At 45.5% G+C, this 22,419-nt stretch overlaps 1 protein-coding gene across 3 annotated transcripts in view; it reads left to right on the top strand.

Annotated features, from left to right (window-relative positions):
• ACSL1 (acyl-CoA synthetase long chain family member 1) overlaps positions 1 to 22,212 on the top strand; it is a 73,810-nt gene extending 51,598 nt beyond the window's left edge. For 2 of the 3 annotated variants that reach the window (XM_004610359.2, XM_055136173.1), the window contains exons 7-21: positions 128 to 303; positions 5,102 to 5,134; positions 5,286 to 5,337; positions 6,037 to 6,110; positions 8,704 to 8,781; positions 10,384 to 10,518; positions 12,107 to 12,241; positions 12,827 to 12,922; positions 13,834 to 13,906; positions 14,546 to 14,634; positions 15,159 to 15,275; positions 17,164 to 17,307; positions 18,755 to 18,856; positions 18,932 to 19,003; positions 20,542 to 22,211. In XM_004610359.2, coding sequence (XP_004610416.1) covers positions 128 to 303; positions 5,102 to 5,134; positions 5,286 to 5,337; positions 6,037 to 6,110; positions 8,704 to 8,781; positions 10,384 to 10,518; positions 12,107 to 12,241; positions 12,827 to 12,922; positions 13,834 to 13,906; positions 14,546 to 14,634; positions 15,159 to 15,275; positions 17,164 to 17,307; positions 18,755 to 18,856; positions 18,932 to 19,003; positions 20,542 to 20,682 — 1,517 coding nt within the window. In that variant the 3' untranslated portion in view covers positions 20,683 to 22,211. Of the gene's footprint in view, positions 1 to 127; positions 304 to 5,101; positions 5,135 to 5,285; positions 5,338 to 6,036; positions 6,111 to 8,703; positions 8,782 to 8,836; positions 8,915 to 10,383; positions 10,519 to 12,106; positions 12,242 to 12,826; positions 12,923 to 13,833; positions 13,907 to 14,545; positions 14,635 to 15,158; positions 15,276 to 17,163; positions 17,308 to 18,754; positions 18,857 to 18,931; positions 19,004 to 20,541 lie in introns of all 3 variants that reach the window. The other variant, XM_012933160.2, reaches the window with a different exon arrangement.
• Positions 22,213 to 22,419: the final 207 nt, after the last annotated feature.

Genomic DNA, 22,419 nt, shown 5'->3' with positions numbered 1-22,419 from the left:
GTATCAAAAAACAACAACAACAACAACAACAACAAAAATTGTAGCACTTGAAATAGCTTGTGTGAGATACCTCTGGCTCTTCATACTAGTGTCATGCTTCTTCCTCACTGTTTCGCTTCATTTCCAGCTGAACTCTCCCTGGTGTTTGTGGACAAGCCAGATAAGGCCAAGCTCTTGTTAGAAGGAGTAGAAAATAAGCTGACACCAGGCCTTAAGACCATAGTTCTAATGGAACATAACAGCGATGTGTTTGAACAAGGCAAGAAGCTTGGGGTGGAAATGATGACTTTAAAGGCATTTCAGGTGAGTCCTTTTACCTTTTAGCCACTTCTTCATGGTTTTTCCCTGAGACATTTGGTCTCCAGCACATCAGTGCCACCCCAGCACCCCATCTCTGACTGAGGGTGTCAGTAACTCAAGAGAGACACAGCAGAGAAATAGTGCTTGCCTTGTATGCAGTCAACCCAGGTTCGATCCCCAGCACCCCATATGATTCTCCAAACATCAGCAAGAGTGATTCCTGAGTGCAGAGCCAGGAGTAAGCCCTGAGCATTGCCGAGGCAGGGGTGGTGGTGGGGGGGAGTGGGCTTGGGGAGGGAGTACCCCTCCAAAAAGGCATAGCAGAAATTCCTTCCTTATTATGAAAAAACATAGTTGTACATGTGGATGCCAGTGTTGACCCATCGCATCCTAAGAAACCCATCTCATAAAAGGCATCGCAAAGCTCACATCTTGTTCTAGGTGAGCCATGCCAAAACACGATGGACTTTCACATTCAGGTGGAGGTTTCCATTTGTACAGTGTCTTTAGGCTTGAATTTTGTTTCTAGAATGGATTCAGAAATAAAAAGTTGCCTCTTTCTTTTTCCCACATTACCTTTTACAGAGTCTGGGAAAATTTACAGCCCAGACATTTGATTTGGTTTCTTTTCCTACTAAATTTCTTCCAACGCACGTTATTCACATCCCGACAGGTAACAGGTACTAGGCTAATGAGCAGGGGCCCTGTTTACTCTGGTTGTCTGGCATCTGATCATCTAAGGATCTGATTCCTCCAGTTGAGCAGAGATTGGAATCTGTCCCTGAGTCCCAAGTAGCGGGCAGATCCCATTAGACACACAGAGGAAGCTGTAAACCGTAGACTCCCCCGGAGAGTTCTCCTCTCTTGGACACTTAGACAATTATTGATACCTTCCTGGTACTCTTATGGTTTCCACTTTACTTAGATACCTACAGAGAATTTGAAGCTGCAAAAAAATTCTAGCAGAGCCTTCTGCCTCATGCACATGTGTACACACACATACACACATACACACACACACACACACACACACACACACTTACACCCATGCAGCCTAGAGCATTATTTCCTATGAACTTGCTACAGTGCTCTTTTGTGAAAACCAGTTGTTTTATACCTAGTATTTCCCTTATTTTTGTTTTATTTTGTTTTAATAATATGGGCAAGAGGTGCAAATGACAAATACCAAGTTTCTGCCTTTGGTCCTATAAAAATATACATGAATAAGTGCTGACAGGAAGAGCTGCCATTTTTGTTTTGTTTTGTTGACCCTTTTTCAATGATGTAATCTGTTTTCCCCAATCTTTCTTCCTCCCCACCTTCTAACACACATACACACACACACAAACACACACACACACACATACACACACACAGAGAACACAGAGAAGAATTCTGTTCATCTTTTTTCAGCACTCTCAGACACAGAAGTACCACTGACACTTGAATAACACAGGCTGGGACTGTGTGGGGCCACATGCATGTGGATTTTTTTTCCCCTGCAGTACTTTTTTTTGTTTTTTTTTTTTTGCTTTTTGGGTCACACCCAGTGATGCACAGGCGTTACTCCTCGTTCTACACTCAGGAATTACTCCTGGCCGTGCTCAGGGGACCATATGGGATGCTGGGGTTCGAACCCGGGTCAGCTGCATGCAAGGCAAATGCCCTACCCACTGTGCTATCACTCCAGCCCCGCCCCTGCAGTACTTTAAATGTGTTTTCTTCTTTGCATCATCTTTTACAAAACATTTTCTTTGTTTATTTCACTATATGACTATAATATGCAATATAGACTGCCCATAAAACATGGATCAGCTGCCTATTGGTTACTTTATCACTATCTTCCTGTCAGTGTAATCTGCCAATAACTCCATCATCTGGGAATCAGAACTTAAATGGAGGTGTTTTGTGACGATGTGGGGAAAGGTAGCACTCAGCCTCCAAGGGTTGTTCAAGAGCCCACTGTCATTGTAAGATTAAAACCTCATTTGGTTGAATGATTGAAGATTGTACTATAGAGTTCATATTAAAACCTCCTAGGAATAAAAAATACTGGCATATACCTACCTGCTTATATTGGGGTTTTCCAGATTTTATAAAGAAAGCAATGTTTTAAAGAAATGAATTCACTTTATAAGAAATAAATAGGGCTGGAGAGATAGTAAAGTGGGTAAGAGGCATGTATGCAGGAAACCCAGGTTCTGTCTCTGGCAGCACTTGTAGTCCCTTGAACCACACCAGGACTGATCCCTGAGCACTTGCCAAGTATGGGGAAAGAGGGACACAGAGAGAGATGAAAGGAGACTAGCTTTAAAATTGATCATGTAATGATGTTATCTTCATGTATATTTTTATAGGGCCAAAAGCAGAAACTTGGTATCTGTCATTTGTACCTCTTGCCCATATCATGAATATTTGAAAGCATACCAACAAGTTGACATATTTGTATAAGTAAACTACCTTATTTCACCACAATCTCCGAGAGCATTTGTATCACTATTAACCATCACTCTATTCTTCTGTTCATTTATCAGCACATCTCTTTCATGCATTTCCAGTAGGTTGTAGATTTCACTATCTCTAAATATTTGATCAATTCATTATTGGGTCAAACTCAGTATTTCTTCTACTTATGATCTTTCCTAACATTCATTACCTAAAGGTAGCAACTTGTTTATTTTTATAATTTTTTTGTCTTGTTCCTAAACAATGACATAAGACATATTTCAGGCTGTGACACTTTCTTGGCAAATAGTACACTGATTTGGATAAAGTTGTTTCCACTAATTCAAAAGTCAAGTTGCATGTAACTATTGCTTTAGGATCAGTTGTTTCTTTTTGTTTGTTTGTTTTGACAGATTAACAATCTCAAGACAGAAATTATCTAAGAATTTTAAACAGATTATAAAAAAGAACTGAACACAATTTGGATCCATTAAAGATTGTTGAAGAGGGGGATATGATGCCAATTTCATTGGTGTAGACTCTATTCTCTGTTAAGACGTTCCTCCTTTGATCAGTCATCACTTATGTATATAACATAGGACTGGAGAGAAGCTTCATGCCTTGAGCACATACTTTCATGCAGGTGGCCCAGGTTTGAATCCCCTGCACTGCCTGGTCCCTTGAGCTCTGCTGGGAGTGACCCCTGAGCACTGCCAGGTGTGGCCCCAAGACAAAAACAAAGCAAAGACATATCATTTTACATGTGATTAAACTTTAAAATCAAATACTGGCAGAAATTTAGGGAATCCTAATATCCCTGAAATCCTAGACATGCTAACTTCATAGGCCTATTCTATCCGGCTTTAATAGGAAGATAATATAAATAGATTGTTTACGAAGGAGTAGGTGTCACAGCAACCACTAATAAACCCTCTGTGTGGTAAATGAACGTTGGAGGGAACCAGGTGCATTGCCAGGACCAAGCCGCTGGGAGATGCTGCACCTCAGGGCCAACTCTGTCATTCTTAATTTCCCATCCATTTCAGAAGGAGCCCAGACATCACTTGGCTTTGCCTATTTTCAAACCGAAGATTCCCTATTCCTTCTTTCCTGCTCTAGATGGGGGAGAGGGCTCCATAGTTTTAAAGCTCTGCAGAATAGTCGGCACTTCAATCTGACAGGGATTGATTGGTTTTCCTCCCCAGATGGGAGGTGGTGGCCCTGCGGGGTTTTCTGTGCTGTGAGGGGACCATCTGCAGGTCCTTGGTTCTGCTTTAGAACTGGGCTTTGAAAAGGGTGAGAATGAACAGAAATGGGAGTTGGGGAGCACGGCGGGTAGGGCACTGGCCTTGCACACAGCAGACCCGGGTTAACCCCCAGCATTCCATACGAGCCTTCCAGCACCACCAGGGCTCAGTAATGTGTGTACAGCCAGGAATAACCTCTGATCATCACAGGCATGGCCCCCAAACAAAAACAACAAAAAGGAGCACAGTGAAAGACTCTGGCTCCTGTGTTTCAGGACAAGTTCTATTTGAAAGGCTAGTCCGACATACAGATGTTCCACAGGTTCTTGAAAACCTTTTGACATCACGAAGCATCTGACCAATGCAACTCAAAGCCACAGTGATAGCACTTGTGTGTATAGCTGTTCCCCAAAAGACAAGAAATAGCAGGTGTCGGCGAGGATGGGGGAAAGGCGGGAGCCCTCTGCACTGTTGGGAACGTGCAGCCACTTTAGGAAACAGTATGGAGGGGCTTTAAAAACACTGAACATAGAATTACCGTGTGATCTGTCAGCTTCACTTCTGATATTTACCCAAGGAGAAGGAAAACCCCAACTCAAAAATATAGCTGCCCCCTTATGTCCATTACAGCTCTATTTACAGCAGCCAGTATGAGGAAACAGCCCAACTGTTCACTGGTGGATGAAGAAAATGTGGTACACTTGCTTATGCACATAAATACAGATAGAGACCCACAGTGAACAGTCCAGCCAACTATTCATTTAAAAAGAAGAAATCTTGCCATGTGTTGACAACCTGGGTGAACCTTGCAGGCTTTGTTACACTAAGAGGAGTAAGTGAGAGTACTCACAAGTAACTTGTGGTTTCCACGACCTGTCCTAATAGCCCTTTTCTAGCTGTAAGACAAATGATCTCAGGAAACTGGCTTCTGGGCACAATGAACCCCATTCTGGTTCCGTCCCAGTCACATTGGTATGGAGTATTTCATTTTCAAATGTGTGATCTGTTTGGATCACCTGGGAATTGACTGAGTCTCAAGTGACTTGCTTGGACCTACTGAGCCCATGGGGAAAGTCCCCCTTAACATGTTTTTTTCTCTTTTGATTAAGGACCTGGGAAGAGCCAACCGCCAGAAGCCCAAGGTGAGTGTCAGCCTCTGCCCAGCTCTGTCTGCCCCAGTGTCCTGCCACTCTGCACCCTGCTGGGAATCTTGGGTGCCTCTGGGGCCAGCTGGTTTCCTGTCCTGATTGGTAACCACCTGCATTTCTGTTTTGTTTTTCAATCATCCCCTAGCCTCCAAAGCCTGAAGATCTGGCCGTGATTTGTTTTACAAGTGGAACCACAGGTAAGCTTTGGACAGGGATTGCTTCTGAGGTGTCTGACCAGAGAGTCTCCTTGGCCACCTCTCTGGGGACTGAGTGGAACAGGGGGTGGCAGGAAGCGGCAATGGAAGGGTGTGTTGCATGCTGCCATGGGGTCATGCCTCTACTACTGCAGACCCCTCCCTCGGAGTGCTCACGTGTCCTCCGTTTTGAAAGTGCCATCCGCCAGCCGACTTCTGAGAACAGATCAGACCCATGACTTTCCAAACTAAAAGTCCTGGTTGTTCTTCTCTGCTCGCTACACCTCCCGCTAAAAGTTACAGTGATCATAAAGATGAAGCCACTGCATTTCATATCATGGGTGGGAGGCTGCTTGTGAATCCCGTGGGACTCATGGTTTGACTTTTGGGTCTTGCCCGACACGGGAGGTATTTGAGGCTCTCTGCTTTAAGGCTTTCTGGGCTGTCCTCATTTTTCTCCCTCATGGATGGACTCTTTCAGGTGACAGATCCTCATTGAATGTCCTCTCTGTAGGTTCTTGGGCTCATAAGGCTAAACCACTTAAAAAAGAAACCTGGTCCTCAAATAATGTTGCTTTGTTCAACATACATTCACTGTAATGTGGATGGGAACAAATGAACCCTGGCCAGTGTGGAATACAAGGACGCTGTCCCCTTTTTTGTTGTGCTCTGACTAGGTTCCACTTCCCTTCTGTCCCTCAGGCAACCCCAAAGGAGCACTCATCACCCACCGGAATATCATAAGCGACTGTTCAGCCTTCGTGAAAGTGACAGAGGTAAACTTTAGGGGTATTGCCATCTACTTCAGAGACATTGCCATTCAACCCCAAGAATGCAGTCTGAAGAATTTTAACAACTGAGTGTGTGACATCGCAAAATTAAGTAAAACAGGTTTTTGATGCCTTTTTTAAAAATGAAAAAGAATGCAAGAGGGAAAGGCAGAAACAGCAGCATGGTAGGTGGGGGCTGTACTGAGGGCATTGTCTGAAATACAGTAAATACAGTTAAACATTGAACTTCAGGGCCAGAGCAACAGTACAGCAGGTAGGGTGTTTGCAGCCAACCTGGGTCAATCCCTAGCATCCCATATGGTCCCCTAAACTCATTCAGGATAGATTCCAAAGTGCAGAGCCAGGAGTAAGCCCTGAGCTTCCCTGGATGTGCCCACAAAACAAAAACAAATAAACAAAAGAGTTGAACGTAAATACAGTCTAAGATCTTCTCTCAAGTACTTTTGGTTGTGGGCCAAATTCAGAACTTCCACTTTTGCCCTTATGGGGAACTGAGAGACGTATTAATTACAGCTTGTCCATAGGGTAATGTTATTTGAATAACTCCTATAAATGTTTCCAGGACAGTACAGGAAGAAATAACTGTTGTTTTGTGGTTTCATTCTACTATTTCAGCATGGGGGTAGAGGGAGGGTGAAAGGTGTGATTTCTTGACACTGATAGCGAAAGGTTAGAAGCTGCTGGAGTCTTTAAGTTTTAATAAATTACTGTTAAGTGAATGTTTAATAAATTACTGTTAAGTGAATTAAGTTAAGTGAATGTTTACTGTGGGTGCTGGACCTCCACTTCATGACATTCATTTCAAAGATGAAAGCTTTGAATTTAACTGATTTTCTGTGATCCTAAGGAATTATCTAGTTCAATAAGTACCTTTCTGAAGTACTTTCTAAACAGGTACTTGTTGAACAATTTAATTCAGCAAAATAATTCTTTTGCTTCATGCTCTTTTGACATTCTACATCATTTGCTCTTGCAGTTTCTGGGAACATTCAGTAACCCTAATATTGGGGGCATGGGTCTGTACTTTGGGGAGAAAGAAGCTCTTTGTTGGTTGCAGAAAGTTGGTCTCACTTTGACTTAACACTCAAGCTTCTTTAACCCAAAATGTCTTTTTTTTTTTTTTTGGTAGGTACCAAATCAAGATTGGTAGAAACTAACCTAACACCAAAGTGAAATTTTAATTTTCTAATTGGTCTCCAAAAGAAGACTTAGAGTGTATTATTCATGGCTCTCAAAGGCAAACGGCCACAAGACTTTGCCTAAAATCAATTATATTATCAGGGTCCAGTTCTTAACTTTGAAAAACCCCTAGTCACGCTAGAGGGCATCATTCTGGAAACTGACTCGGACATTGAAAACTGTAGGCATCATGAAGGCTGATTCCTCACGGAATGGTTTCCCTCAGGGAACTACTACTGGGAATGAGGGCACAGCTGGATACAATCGAGCCCAGTTCTAGCCAGGTTCCTCCTGCATTGGCTGCTCCTTGGGCCACAGTATTGGCTCAGCACAGATGCTCCCACCCAGAGTCACAGTACTGAGAGGTGTGGGCCAGCCTGCCAAGGGGAGGACGTGGCTCAGAAGTAGGGCACCAGAGGACTAGAGCAATAGTACAGCGCATGTGGCGCTTGTCTTGCACACATGTAGTTGACCTAGGTTTGATTCTCGCCACCTCCTGTGGTCTTCCTGCTCCACCAGGAATAAGCCATAAGTGCAGCTGACTGACCCAAAAACCCGACAAACAAGTGGAGCCCCAAGGCCCAAGACTGTGACTATGGTTGACAGTGCCACCATTTCTTACCATGGGGAAGCAGCTGCTCTGGTCACTGCTCTTTATGCTCAGAACTTGAGAATTTCTCGAAAACTCCTTCCTCCTGTGCTATGTCTTTAAAATCCGTTCTGAACCACAGAGTGAACACCAGAAATCCAAAGCGTCCCTAGATTACAGACCTATCGCATTTTATAGAAGAGCAGATTTGCTGATTGCAGAGCTCTCTTTCAAAGAAATTGGCAGTATTTGTCACAGGAGGAGTTAGGACTTCGAAGTAAAGATATTGATCAATCGGAAATAGCCAAGATGTATTTATACTATAAATATAAAGACCTTGGGTAAAAATCTAAAAGGATGATTATCTTTTGGATCACACTCTTTCCCTTGACAGCATAATAATGCTCTCTTATGTTGGAATAAATCTTGTATTCCTTATCTAAGGTGGAATTGAGCTTGCTGGGCATTTGGGTACTGTAACTTTAAAATACTAAATGATTGGAGCACATGATCCCTTAACATCCCAGTTAAGGGATGTTAACATCCCACTCCCCAGCATCGCCTGGGTGGGCCCCCAACAATATTTTTAAGTGACGAATGACCGTTAGTCCTTTAAAATAATGAGATAATTGCTTTTCATTTTATCATTTGATGAAAAATTATTGCAAATAAATAAATAAATAAAATGATTGCAAGAAAAGCAAAACTGTTTCTTTTTAGTGTTGAGGCATCATGTGCTCTGAAATGAAACTGGAAAATAACTGTAAAGCTTAAATGTTTTTCATTTTCTTCCTGGCTGTCTGCTTACAGACTATACTGCTTCCTTCTCCAGCTGATACTTTGATCTCTTTCTTGCCACTCGCCCATATGTTTGAGAGAGTTGTAGAGGTAGGCCTGCAGTTTTGTTTTTCTTTTTGCTTCTTTGTGTTCTGTTGTTTTACAGAAAATGATTCCCTTGAAACCCAGTGACACACATATTTCTTATTTGCCACTTGCCCATATGTATGAGCAAATGATGCAGGTAAGTTTGGTATGTAGATAGTCACCCACGGTGGATAATTCTTTATTCAACCCTATTAGAAATGGTGCTATTTAACACTATGGATTTGGGGGTGAGGGTCGTTCAGTGATACAGCACCTGACTTGGAAGCAGGAGATCTTGAGTTCAGTCTCAGTGTCGGCTGTACCCCACATGGCACGTGTGATTCCTGGTGGCAATTCAGTTTTGGGATACCCAAAACTGAAACAAAGTATGTGGTCTCCAACTCAGGAGCACAGGCCTGAAGTACACACTGCAGTCAAGCGTGTTCAAGCTGTACCACTGAAAGCTACAACCGTAGCAGCCACCAAGGCCGTGCCGGGTGTTAGAGATGGGAGATAACCAAGGGGTCCTTATTTTGCAACTGGACGCTACCCTGTGGGGCTACTTACTATAAAGGATCAAGAATCACTGGGTCCCCTCTTCCACTGCACCTCAAGAAATCTTGGGAGTCTACAGAGTGATCTCAGATGAGTTCATACAGCACGTGTCTACCTCAGTTTCATCTGAGAAGTATTTTGGGGAGGCCGACACTATAAACAATGGGCAAGACGCTGGCATGAGGCCAACCCGGATGGCTCCCTGGCACCACAGATGGTCCCCTGAGCCCACCACCAGGAATGATCCCTGAGTGCAGAGTCAGGAGTAAACTCGATCACTGCCAGTTGTGGCCCCCCAAACAAAGACAAAATTAAAGTATTTGTGGGAGGGAGGCCATTGAACAAGAGCCTCCTTAGCTTTCCCTCTGAAACGGGGAACCAGGATCTATCTTCCTAGTAGTCTCCTCTTTTAAGCCTGAGACAGCCTGTACCTCTGTGGCATCGTCTTATGAATCTTTCTTTTGAAAACTGAAAATAGGCAGATTCCTTGTCACACACATCTGGCTTGCCAGTGCAATTTGCATTAGACAGGAGGAAAAGTGGGTGGGATGGATTTTTGCTGACTAGCAAGCCAGTCTGGAATCAAATGTCCTAACATTACCACTGCAGTATATTGATGTGGCTCTTAGAAATTTTTCAGTTAGTTTCAAATAAAAGAAAAAGAGACGTATTTAATAAGCTTGGATGGCTGACAAGTAGCAAAGTCTTTGTTTTGAGAATAAATTCAATGTAAAATCTCTGAGAGGCTAAAAATATATTTTGATTACATAATACCATGTCATTCACTCAGCAGATATTTATCATGAAGTTAAAATAGCAGAACCCCAGATCATCCAACACAACGCTCCCTGGTTCCCCCCCCCCCCAGTGCTTTATCTTCAGGCTGATAAGAAGACTGCCGCATTTTCATGTTGCATAATGATCAAAGAATGCAAATCCGTTTTCTAGAAAGCTAACTGTGTTTAGGAAATCCAAGATTTGTCTGAAAGTGAAGCCTGCATGTTTGCTTGTGCCCGTCCGTGTTCACGCCACTGCAGTGACAGCATGATTGGTTCTTCCCATTCCCTCTAGTGCGTAATGCTGTGTCACGGAGCCAAAATAGGATTTTTCCAAGGAGATATCAGGCTGCTGATGGACGACCTCAAGGTGCTCCAACCCACTATCTTCCCTGTGGTCCCAAGACTACTGAACCGAATGTTTGACCGAGTAAGTCCCAAGCAGCAGAGTGGGAAACAGACAGAGCACTGGGCTTTGAGACTTCGGTTTGAATTGAGCTGAGCAGGAAACCACAGAAAATGCCCTTCAGTCCCCCAAGGACCTGGCCTGTGTACATCTATAAAACAAATGCATTGACCTCACAGCGCCTTTGATCAAGATTTTGAGAGAAAAACGGTTTGCACATGAACACATTTCATAAACCATTAGACGAAACCCAGGCTTAAGGAGCGGGGTGTGGTGGGGGGTTGGGGGGAATCTCACTATATTTTTACCAGAAGCTCTTGGGAGTTTTCTGTTTTTCATATATTGTCACCTCACCCCTACCCACCCGCTGGGAGGTGGGGGATTGCATCACATGAAAACTGTCACCATGTAAAGCTTTTTCTTGATGGTAAAGCTCCACGCTCATGTGAAATATGGGAGAAGTGAAAGAGCCTAGCCCGAGACTGAAAAGGCCGTTGCCCTGGGGCCAGCCACCTGCAGTGGCTAGAAAGGAATGGAGCAAGTGGCCATCGTCTCTGCAGTGAATTTGACCTGAGCTCTTTCTCGTGGTCCTTACGCTGGTTGAGACGGAGATTCTGGCATCCATTAGAACCTTCTTTTTTCTAATGGTTACTTTTTAAAAAAAAATTTTGAGATTATTATTGAAATCATCTACATACCAGCTGTTCACCGTTTTGTATTATACAATTCAGAGTTATTGCTGGGATTGGGGAGGGGATTTGGGGGTTCCATGGCCCTGAGGGCTCTCTAGGTGCCTCTTAGCCCACGAGGTGGTGGTGCCAGGTGAGGCCCCGAGGATAAAGTGCTGCTTGGGTGACCAGCCAGGCTACATCTGGCGATGCCCAGGAGTCTTTGTGATACCAAAGCAGGATCTGACCCCTTAGTACAGCTCTAACCCCTGGACTATCTCCCTGGCCCTCGATCTAAGGCTGTTAATATATTCATGATTTGACACTCATCACCACCATCCATTTCAAAATACATCAAGTACCTCAAAGAACCCCTTAGCTCTCACCTTCCACCTTTCTCCCCAACCTCCAAGTCCCTACCCATAGTGGTTCTACCCCTGGAACTATAGATTTCCCTATCCTGGACTTTCAGGAGGGCCAGTGGAACCATGTAGGAGGCGTTCTTATATAACTGCCCTCTTTGACAGAGCGTGTTCTTAGTATTCATTCATGTGGCAACAGAGCCTGGCTTTGTCCTTTTTCAGTAGCTGAGTCATGTTTCAGCATGTGAATGGGATGCAGTGATGGGCAGCTGGATGGTTCCCCCTCTTCAGCTCCCATGAATCAAAGGTCACTGTGAACGTTCACGTGCAGGTCTCCGTGTAAAGATGTGCTTTTGTTCTTCTTGGGCATCTACTCCCTGGGCTCCCAGAAGTCTGGGTCTCCCCATACAAGGAGCGTCAACCTCTTGTCTAGAGCAGTTGCACCATGCCTGGCCCCACTAGCAAGAATGTGAGGATTCCCATTTCCCCACGTGCCTCACCACCCTTGTAATTCCCAGAATATTCTCTCCAGTCCGAGCCATTCTGGTGGGTGTGAACTCTTCTCATTTGTTGACTCATTAGATTTTCAGTCAAGCAAACAGCACAGTGAAGCGGTGGATGTTGGACTTCGCCTCCAAAAGGAAGGAAGCCGAGCTTCGCAGTGGTATCGTTCGAAACAACAGCCTGTGGGATAAACTCATCTTCAAAAAGATCCAGGTACCCACATACATCCCTCCTGCTTGGGCATACGAGTCTGGGTTCCAGAATTTCAAAAAGGGCGCTTTGCAGAAGAGAGGGTGGGTGGGGCGTGAAGGTGAGGGAGAGAATGGTGCTTCGTTAACCTTGTCACACTCCCAAAAAATCAAGGATAAAGCCTAGAAGTTCCCCCCAGTACCCGAGACAAATCTCAACAACTGGGGTATTGCAGCTTCTCTCTGCATCTGTTTTGTTTCGCTTTTCTGGGATAAGTATGTCCCTCTTGAGGCAATTTTTTTTTTTGGTTGGTTTTGACCTGAATTAGTTAAGTTTGTGCAATGCCCAGGTTGGTGGTTGACCAGTTGCCCCCAAATCCAGTGTACCCTTTTATAATTCCATAAACTTCCAGCAAGTAGAGGTAGATGGTATCATTCCAGGTGGGAACAAACTCCAGACAGGTGTTCCCCACATGTCAGTGGGAAGCAGAAGGCCTAGGGGGCTGGGGGGAGGTGAGGGGCAGGATTCCAAGCAGGTGGCTGAGAGGAGCCCGCCGAGGCCCAGCTGTCTGACCCTCATTCATTCTCTCCCCTCTCCCCACCGTGGCAGGCAAGCCTGGGAGGAAAAGTCCGGCTGATGGTCACAGGAGCAGCGCCTGTGTCCGCCACCGTGCTGACCTTCCTTCGAGCAGCCCTTGGCTGCCAGGTGAGGCTACACATGTGCCCCTGTCCCCACCCACACGCACTGTTCCATCATATGTGGGCACCACTGCCTTATCTGGAGGGTCACATGACTCCTAGGGTGCTGGCAGAAGTAAATGTATAGAGCCATATACCAAAATCTGTACATATATATGGTATGTAAGATGTATGTGGTAGTTGATACATATATGATGTATGTGGCATGTATGTGGCATTTGTATGCATATACTGTATGAAAGATGCTTATGGAAAACTAGCTTCTTCATGTCTCTTATCCTCATGCCAGGAAACTGGCCTCTGTGTCCACCATTTAATTTTCCTCCAACACGAGGCACAATCCACATATAGGCTTTTAGATTCAGGCGGGGAGAGTGTGGGAATCATGCATGAGTGACAAGCCATGGGGCAGACCTGTTTGAAAGGGCTGGCAGTGCCAGGGCAGAAGGCCCACAGCCAGGCCCATTATCCCACACCGAGCTTCCCCCCACCCTTGCTCCTCACTGTGTGCCAGGCAGCGACTGGATCTGATGCCAGGGTGGAGGCGTAGGGGACCGTGATGAAGTCCATTTTGGACTTGGGCAGATGGACCTGGCAGGACATCTGAGAAGCAATCCCACCCCAGGGATGGAGGATGGTGTTTCTCTCAGGGGGCAGTACTGCATCCCCTGGGAAAAGGTGCCGGAATAACCCAGAGGGGTACCTTGAGTTCATTTGGAGGCACTCTCTGTGTGGGGGATTAAAAGCAGCCGATCTCCACAGGATGCTGAGACTCTGAGAAGTGCATGTTTATTCTTCATAAAAGCGAGGGGCAGGCCAGACTCATGTGGGAACCTGTGGTCAGAGTCACCCCCCCCCGCTCCCTCTACCCTAGTGCACCAGAGCAGGGCCAACTGTACCCCTCTGGCCTTGTTTCAGTTCTATGAAGGCTACGGACAGACAGAGTGCACTGCCGGCTGCTGCCTGACCCTGCCCGGAGACTGGACTGCAGGTAGTAGGCGCGGTGGGCCCCGGGCCCCACGGGACCCTTCCCACTGAAGGGGTATGGCTTCACCGTTGCTGGTGTCAGAGGGCTAGCAGCCGCCGTGACAGAGATTTGAGACACCAAGAAGACCGTCTCAGTCTTCCCATCCTAGGAGCCAGAGAGCGTTTTGAGAAAGCTTGCCTCTGGGTGTTCATAAAACCCCATAAAATCTGGGGACAGATTATTTATACTTTGAAAAATAACTTGGGGGGCTGGAGCAATAGCACAGCGGTTAGGGCATTTGCCTTGCACTCGGCCAACCCGGGTTCGATTCCCAGCATCCCATATGGTCCCCTGAGCATTGCCCTGAGTGCAGAGGCCAGAGTAACCCCTAAGTTTCACCAGATGTGATCAATAAAGCAAAAAAAAAAAAAAAAGAAAGAAAAATAATTTGGAGCTTCAAACTGGGCCAAGGTTCCTTGGGGGCCTTTTGAATGGCTTTGCTTGTTCTAGGGAGACATTCTCTGACTTCATTCAGCCATGGGGAGACGGGCTCTCATTGCAGACAGCAGAAGGGGGTACCAGCCGCTCTCGTCAGAAATAATTTGGCCTAAGAATGTTAGTCACCCCCTTAGGAGTGATCATTCTTTCTCATTGAATATACAGGCCACGTCGGTGCTCCAATGCCTTGCAATTCCATAAAGCTGGTCGATGTGGAAGAAATGAATTACATGGCAGCCAAGGGCGAGGGGGAGGTGAGTTCAGCCCATCCCCACCCCAGCTCACCACTCTCTCTGCCTGCCCTGCCACTCACCTGTGGACAATCGCTGGGCATTCCGCTCACAGCCTTGGAGAGCCGCTGGGCTGGATAGTGTAATCCTGGAGTAAGGGATACTGAGGTGATGAACAGGGAGAAGGGAGGCTTGGGCAGGATTTGGCCCCAAGAGCACACCCTCCAGGGACCCGTGTCCTGAGACAGCCCCGCCTGCTAATTGCCCTGGGTGCCCATTAGTGAGCCACCGGCCTGCAGAACAAAAGCCTAATTACCGCAAATTGATTTGGCCCCCTTTGGGGCTTCCCTGCAACTGAGGCTGGCGTCTCCGTGCTCCCACTGATGGCAGCTGCAGCGTTCATTAAGGGTGGAGGTGGGGCGTTGGGGCATCTACCAGAGCCCTGGGAACTGGGAAATCCAGAGGCACACAAGCAAGCACGCCCATGGTTTTCTTTTTTGGAGGAAACCCCTAAGGCTGTGAACACCTTCTTCTTTTCCTCTCCTGAGGTGTGTATCAAAGGGCCAAATGTGTTTCAAGGCTACTTGAAGGACCCAAGCAAAACAGCGGAAGCTCTGGACAAAGACGGCTGGTTGCACACGGGGGACATTGGGAAATGGTTACCAGTAAGTGGGCGCCACACCCCCAACCCCAGTGCTAGAAAACTACCCCCCACCCCCGTGGCTGCACCCCAGGACACTCCTTCCCCCTCTCCTGTCTGATAGCACCATGTCGGGGCTCCTTTGCTGAAGATGAGTCCCTAAAAGCTAGCAAATTTGGTTGCTTATGATCTGATTCTGATATGATATGATATTATTCTGATATGGTCAATTCTGGTCACTGCGCTGCATTTGAAATTCAGAGAGATGGATTTGCATACAGCTGCCATGCCTTATGTGGGGGCTTTAGGGAAACTGGGGGGGGGCAGGCTAACAGATGGGGCCAGGCACATACCCAGGGCAAGATGCCTGTTTTTTAGGTTGATTATATATATGTGTATATATATGTGTGTGTGTGTGTGTGTGTGTGTATATATATATGTATATATATATATATATATATATAATAGTTATTTAGGAATCAGACCAACAGCTCTGAAATTAGTTTCAGTCTCAGGACCATTAACTGAGAGACTCCAGAGTCAGTCTTAGTCTTCGGAGTGATAGGTTTGGGCAGAAGCTGTTCTGCCCCTGGATTTGGCTGATGGGGCACGTGGGGGCGATCCCCAACCTGTCTAAGCTGTGGCTGTGTGTCTAAAGGTAAACACAAAAACCCGGCCAATGCCATTGTTTTCCTGACTCCGGGTCTTGTCTGTTTAAGGTACTTGATACTCTGAAATTTCTGTTGACCTGGAAAGTCTCCTCTTCCCTAAGATTGTTTTTTAATTTCTTTATTTATGTATTTATTATTGAGCCACCATGAGATACACAGTTACAAAGTTGTTCATGGTTGGGTTTCAGTCATGCAGTGTTCTAACACCCATCCCTCCACCAGTGTATATTTCCAGCCACCCCACCACCAGCCTGTCTCCTGTCTCTATGGCCAGCACTTTCCTTCTCTCTCTCTCTCTCTCTCTCTCTCTGGCATTATGGTTTGCAGTACAGACACTTAGAGGCCATCATGTTTGTTCCTTTACTTTCAGCACCCACTCCCTCAACTTAATGCAGATTTCAGAATGCCTATGTTATGTAGAAATAAAGCTCCTCTTTTAGGTTGTCCAGAGGGATTCAGTCTATTTCCAGCCCTAATGAACACACCTCATAATCTCTCTGGAGGTTGGTTGCTCCTTTTGAAGGTGGGGAAACAAGGCAATAAAGAACAAGAGAACCCTGGAAACTTTCCCAGATGACTTTGGGAAGCTTGAGCAGGACCCTGAGGTCGGGGGTCAGGGTGAGGGTTGGAATTTAAGTGGGGGGTTGGTTACTACTGGCCTTTGGGTACAGGAATGCTGGTATTTCCACAGTTATGATGTTAGGAGTCAGATGACAGGCTGCAGGGAGTTGTGGGCAGGATCACACACACACACACACACACACACACACACACACACACACACACACACACAGCTCCACTTTGATACAACGAGGAGATCAGCCTTCTGCCTTTCTGTAGGGAACACGCCTAGAGCTCTTGGTCCGTGCTGAGTGCTGTGGAAGGCTAAGCCCATCCCAGTTCTCAAAGAACACGACCCCACGGAGGTGCCAGCAAATGACTAGAGATTAGACATGAGACCCCAGGAAGTGTGCTAAGCCGGAGGCTGCAGACTTACCAGGGCTTGCTGGTCGACCCAGGGTCAACCACCGACAAAGATGAAGCCGAGCCCAAGCATCGCCTCTCACTCTCTCTGCCTGGCTAAGTGGCGGGATCTCTCAAAGCCTCTGTTTTCCTCCCTGTAATGGGACCATCACGAAGCTCTGAGAGGTTTCTCGAGGGATCCCTGATGGGTGGGTCTGCACCTGCGTGGGAACCAGCCAGGCACCCACTCACAGGACCCCCTCTCTTCCTGTGGAATAGAATGGCACCTTGAAGATTATCGACCGGAAAAAGCACATATTTAAACTGGCCCAAGGAGAATATATCGCACCTGAGAAGATTGAAAACATCTACATGCGCAGTGAGCCTGTGGCGCAGGTGTTCGTGTATGGAGAGAGCTTGCAGGTAGGCGTTTCCTGCTGGGGCCACCTGCCCATAGGTCATTGGGGTGGCCAGCACTGCCAGCCTCTTAAATCTGATGGTGCGTTTGCCAGAACATTAGTGATGCATCCTTGGTGTTTTCTGCTTAGTATGTCTTCATGTTTCATTTCCATGTATTTGTTGGATAAAGATTCTGGGAATGGGGTTTAAAAGAAAGTATTATCATGAGGGAAATATTAATATGTGAATTATAAAAAAATTGAATATTTTCCAAATTAAACTCAGCTATTTTGTGGTTTTGTGTGGGGGCCACACCTGGTATTGCTCAGTGCTCAGGGATCACTCCTTGGGGACTTGGGGAACAATAATTGGTGCTGGGGGTCGAACCCAGGTCAGCAGTGTGCAAGGCAAGTGCCTTCCCCTTCTATACTAGGGCTCCAACCCCTAAACTCAACTTATTAAGGATATTCCTCCTATTTTTTTTAAGCAACTGGTGATTGTGAGTCAAAAACTAAAATTTGTAAGGCAATGCAAAGATGTAACCCCAAATGTGAGAGAGATGGGAACCAAGAAAAAGGTTCCAGAAAGTTAATCTTTGGAGAAATCTTGATTTTAAAAATGATATTAATAGATTATTATCATTTTATTTTTTAATTTTTTGAGGAGTATGGGGGTTGGGCCATACCTAGTGGTCCCCAGAGCTTTCTCCTGGCTTTGTGTCACTCTGGACGGATGTCATATGAGGTGCCAGGTATCAAACCAGGGTCAGCAGCATGCAGGACCAGCACTTTAACCTCTGTACTTTCTCTTGGTCCTAGAAGAGTATTTTCTTTTAAGAGACAGTGTCATATATTTTGCTTTGACCCAGAATTTTACCTACTAGATCAACCTTTGATAGTTTGTCTTCCTATGGTGAGTAAATAAATGCAAAAACCATTCTTGATTTTTTTGTAACTAAAATGTAAAGGATGGGGGCCAGAGCAGTAGCACAGCTGGGAGGGCTTTTGCCTTGCATGCAGCTGACCTGGGTTTGATCCCTGGCATCCCATATGGTCCCCTGAGCACTGCCAGGAGTAACCCCTGAGCATAGCTGGGTGTACCCAGAAAGGGAAAAAAAAAAAAAGAAAAAGATAGTGCTGGGAAAAAATATGTAAAGGATGAACCTTTGGATAGTTAAAAAAAAAAAATCCGTGTAAATGTCCTTTCTTTTTTCAAAGCAGTTGTACCTTCTGTCCCTGTTTATAAAAGTGGGCACGAAAGTAGAGGAAGGAGAGTTTTGTTGGCCTTTGCTTTCCGGTGTTCTCTGAAAGCACCTTCTCCCGCAGTCCGGCTGCGGCTGCTGTCTTGGACTGGGTCTGCCATAGCCACAGCCCAGGGACCTCTCGGGCTGAGAGAGGGCCCGTGTCTGGGTGGGACAGCTGATCCCAGCATCCGATCGAGCAGTGCAGTAACTCGCCTGTCTGTGTTGAAGGCATTTCTCGTGGGCATCGTGGTGCCCGACCCTGAGACGTTGAGTTCCTGGGCCAAGAAGAAGGGACTCAGTGGATCCTTCGAGGAGCTGTGCAGGAACAAGGTGAGGTGCGGGCTGTGGACCTTGGGGCTGGCTGTGTGGGCAGTGGACAAAACTCCCTCCTCTCCCCCCTCCTAGGATGTCAATAAAGCGATCCTGGACGACATGGTGAGACTCGGCAAAGAATCTGGTCTAAAACCATTTGAACAGGTAAGACTTCCAACTGAGTGCCCGGATCCTGAATTTGCCTGCCTGCCTTCCTTCCTTCCTTCCTTCCTTCCTTCCTTCCTTCCTTCCTTCCTTCCTTCCTTCCTTCCTTCCTTCCTTCCTTCCTCTTTTCTCTTTCTCCCTTCCTTCCTTCCTTCCTTCCTTCCTTCCTTCCTTCCTTCCTTCCTTCCTTCCTTCCTTCCTTCCTTCCTTCTTCTTTTCTCTTTCTTTCTCCCTTCCTTCCTTCCTTCCTTCCTTCCTTCCTTCCTTCCTTCCTTCCTTCCTTCCTTCCTTCCTTCCTTCCTTTTCTTCCTTTCTGTCCTCCTTTTCTTTCTTTCTTTCTTTCTTTCTTTCTTTCTTTCTTTCTTTCTTTCTTTCTTTCTTTCTTTCTTTCTTTCTTTCTTTTTCTTTCTTTCTTTCTTTTCTTTCTTCCTTTCCTTTCTGTTCTTTCTTTCTCTTTTGTTCCTTTTCTTTCTGTTCTTTCTTTCTTTTCTTTCTTTCTTTCTTTCTTTCTTTCTTTCTTTCTTTCTTTCTTTCTTTCTTTCTTTCTTTCTTTTCTTTCTTTCTTCCTTTCTGTTCTTTCTCTTTCTTTCCTTGTTTTCTTTCTGTTCTTTCATTCTTTCTTTCTTTCTTTCTTTTCTTTCTTTCTTCCTTTCTTCCTTTCTGTTCTTTCTTTCTCTTTCGTTCCTTTTCTTTCTGTTCTTTCTTTCTCTTTCTTTCTTTCTTTCCTTTCTTTTCTTTCTTTCTTTCTTTCTTTCTTTCTTTCTTTCTTTCTTTCTTTCTTTTCTTTCTTTCTGTTCTTTCTTTCTCTTTCTTTCCTTTTTTTCTTTCTTTCTTTCTTTCTTTCTTTCTTTCTTTTCTTTCTTTCTGTTCTTTCTTTCTCTTTCTTTCCTTTTTTTCTTTCTGTTCTTTCCTTCTTTCTTCCTTTCTTCCTTTCTGTTCTTTCTTTCTTTTTCTTTCTTTCTTCCTTTTCTTTCTTTTCTTTCTTTCTTCCTTTCTTCCTTTCTGTTCTTTCTCTTTCCTTTCTTTCTTTCTTTCTTTCTTTCTTTCTTTCTTTCTTTCTTTCTTTCTTTCTTTCTTTCTTTCTTTCTTTTCTTTCTTTCTTTCTGATGTGTCTGGGATTTGCCTGGGATGAAAAGGGGTTGGGGATCACACCTGATGGTGTTCGGGGCTTACTCACGACTCTATGCTCAGGCAGCACTCCTGGCTGGGCCCAGGGATCAAGCTGGGGTAAGCAAGCACCTCAATCCCCACACTCTCCCAACCTGTCCAAGATTGCTTTTATTATAATAAGTATAGAAGGTGCGATGATATGAGGCTGAGAAATGAACACAAGCAGCTTGGCGGGGTGCAGGGGGGGGACACGACTTTTTTCTAACCCAGAGTGTGTGGTTTTGAATCCTGGAGGTCAGGATCTGCTCCTGAATGGGGCTGGATTGGCCGCAATGCCCTCAGCATCTTTTTGCCCTTGACCTCAAACACCCTTTCAACTCCAGTTGAGTCTGTCCTCTCTCTCCCTCTCACGCCTTCTGTCCTTGCAGGTCAAGGGCATTGCTCTCCACAAGGAATTATTTTCAGTGGAGAATGGCCTTCTGACTCCGACAATGAAGGCCAAAAGGCCAGAGCTGCGGAAGTATTTCCGGTCACAGATAGACGAACTGTACGCCACCATCAGAGTCTAATGGGAAGGGAGCACGTGCCGAAGGAACCATTACGCCTCCACAGCCTGCGCCCGATGGCCTTCGTGTCGGGAATATTGATGACAGCAAGCATAGGGAAGGAAAGATCCGTGTTCGACTTGTCCATTCAGGGTTCTTGTCATAGGCAAATTAGAGGAAATGGAACACTGCCTTATAAAGTCACCTCGCGTTGCAGACCATGCTTATTTATGATGATCCACAATTTCCCAAAATGAGCCTTAAAAAATTGCAAAGGGGGCACCTGTAAATGTGCTAAGTTATTCAAGACTTCCTCGGTTGAAAAGGCGGGTGTTAAACCTTCTGTCTCCTGTTTTTCTAACCAAGGGGTTAGGACTTGGCTATTTCTGCAATGACTGCTACTTGCTGCAAAGCCTGCTCTCGTCTGCTGCTCTAAAGAGTACGGTGCATGGGAGAGACACTGTCCCTTCAAACACAGGGACAGCTGTCCCGGCTGGAGACTCTCACAAGAGGACCAGAGAGATTTGGTTCGTCCCTGCCTCCGTCCTTTTCCTCCTCCCGCACACACAGCCCTGCCTATCAAGGGCTCTGGATCTCATGCTCTTCTCGGCACCCCCAGCCCGCTGTGATTCCTCTGGGAATGTCCCAGGATGGCACAGGACAGACCCACTTCAGAGCAGAGACCGACTGGGGCCACTTGCTCAGAAGCAATGGCTCCCAGACCCTCCTTCCAGCCAGACCCCTCCTCTGACTCTTCCCAGAAGTTGTTCAAAAAAAATACAAATCTGCCTTCAGCTCTACCGGGAACACAAGCATTTCAAGGTAGAATGACCTGGATCAACCATGCTCAACTGTGATGCCTAACAGCTGTCCGTTTTACCTTCACGGAACCAACCACTCTGTCTGTAAACGGCCAACAGATTCTTACAGTGGTTTTCAGCTCAAAAGATCATGTGGTTCACCGGCCTTGAATAAAAGACTTTATTCCCCCAGAATAAAGTCTCAGGCAAGACATGTCTTTAAAGCTAGGAAGGGAGTAGACATACTTGGGTACTTATTGAAATGGACAGTAATAAATGCTCTTAAAACGCTACCTGAATTCTATGAAATGTATTTGACAAGCCAAAATTCTAGGAGGTAGAAATCTGGAGAACTCATTTCCTGGGATGAACTTCTCAAGGGATTTTTTTTTTTAAGTTGATTTGGGAAATTAGCAGCATTTCACTTTACTGCGAATCTTTGCCACGCGTGATTGTCGTTTATACCTTTAAAGCAGTTGTTTGGGGGTGTGTGAGAGTACCCATATTATACAAGCACAACTGGGTTTGCACTAAAGAATTGTCATTGTAATAACACTATTTGGTAGCCTAACTTCATGTGTGTGTTCTTAATTGCACAAAAAGTCAATCATTTGTCACATTGGGGTTTTGAATGTTTGCTTTAAGTGTTGGCTATTTCTATGTTTTATAAACCAAAACAGAATTTCCAAAAACAATGAAGGAAACCAAAATAAATATTTCTGCATTTCAAATGAGTGAAGCGTCTCCTTTCACGCCAGGTACAAAATCTGGGGCAGCCTCAGGTACACTAGCCAAGAGCAAGAATGGCCCCAGCTCATATTCACTACCCAGCAGTGATTCTGCCCTCTGGATTGTCCCTCTCAGGACACAACAGGACACTTTCAGGTGCTAACAGGACCAAGCCCCCTACTCTGGTGAAAAACAAATGTATGTATCATGGTGAAGAAGAAAATCTCAAAAC

This window comes from Sorex araneus, chromosome 1 (assembly GCF_027595985.1).
Source record: "Sorex araneus isolate mSorAra2 chromosome 1, mSorAra2.pri, whole genome shotgun sequence".
Classification (NCBI taxonomy): domain Eukaryota; kingdom Metazoa; phylum Chordata; class Mammalia; order Eulipotyphla; family Soricidae; genus Sorex; species Sorex araneus.
This window is presented reverse-complemented; position numbering and strand designations above follow the sequence as displayed.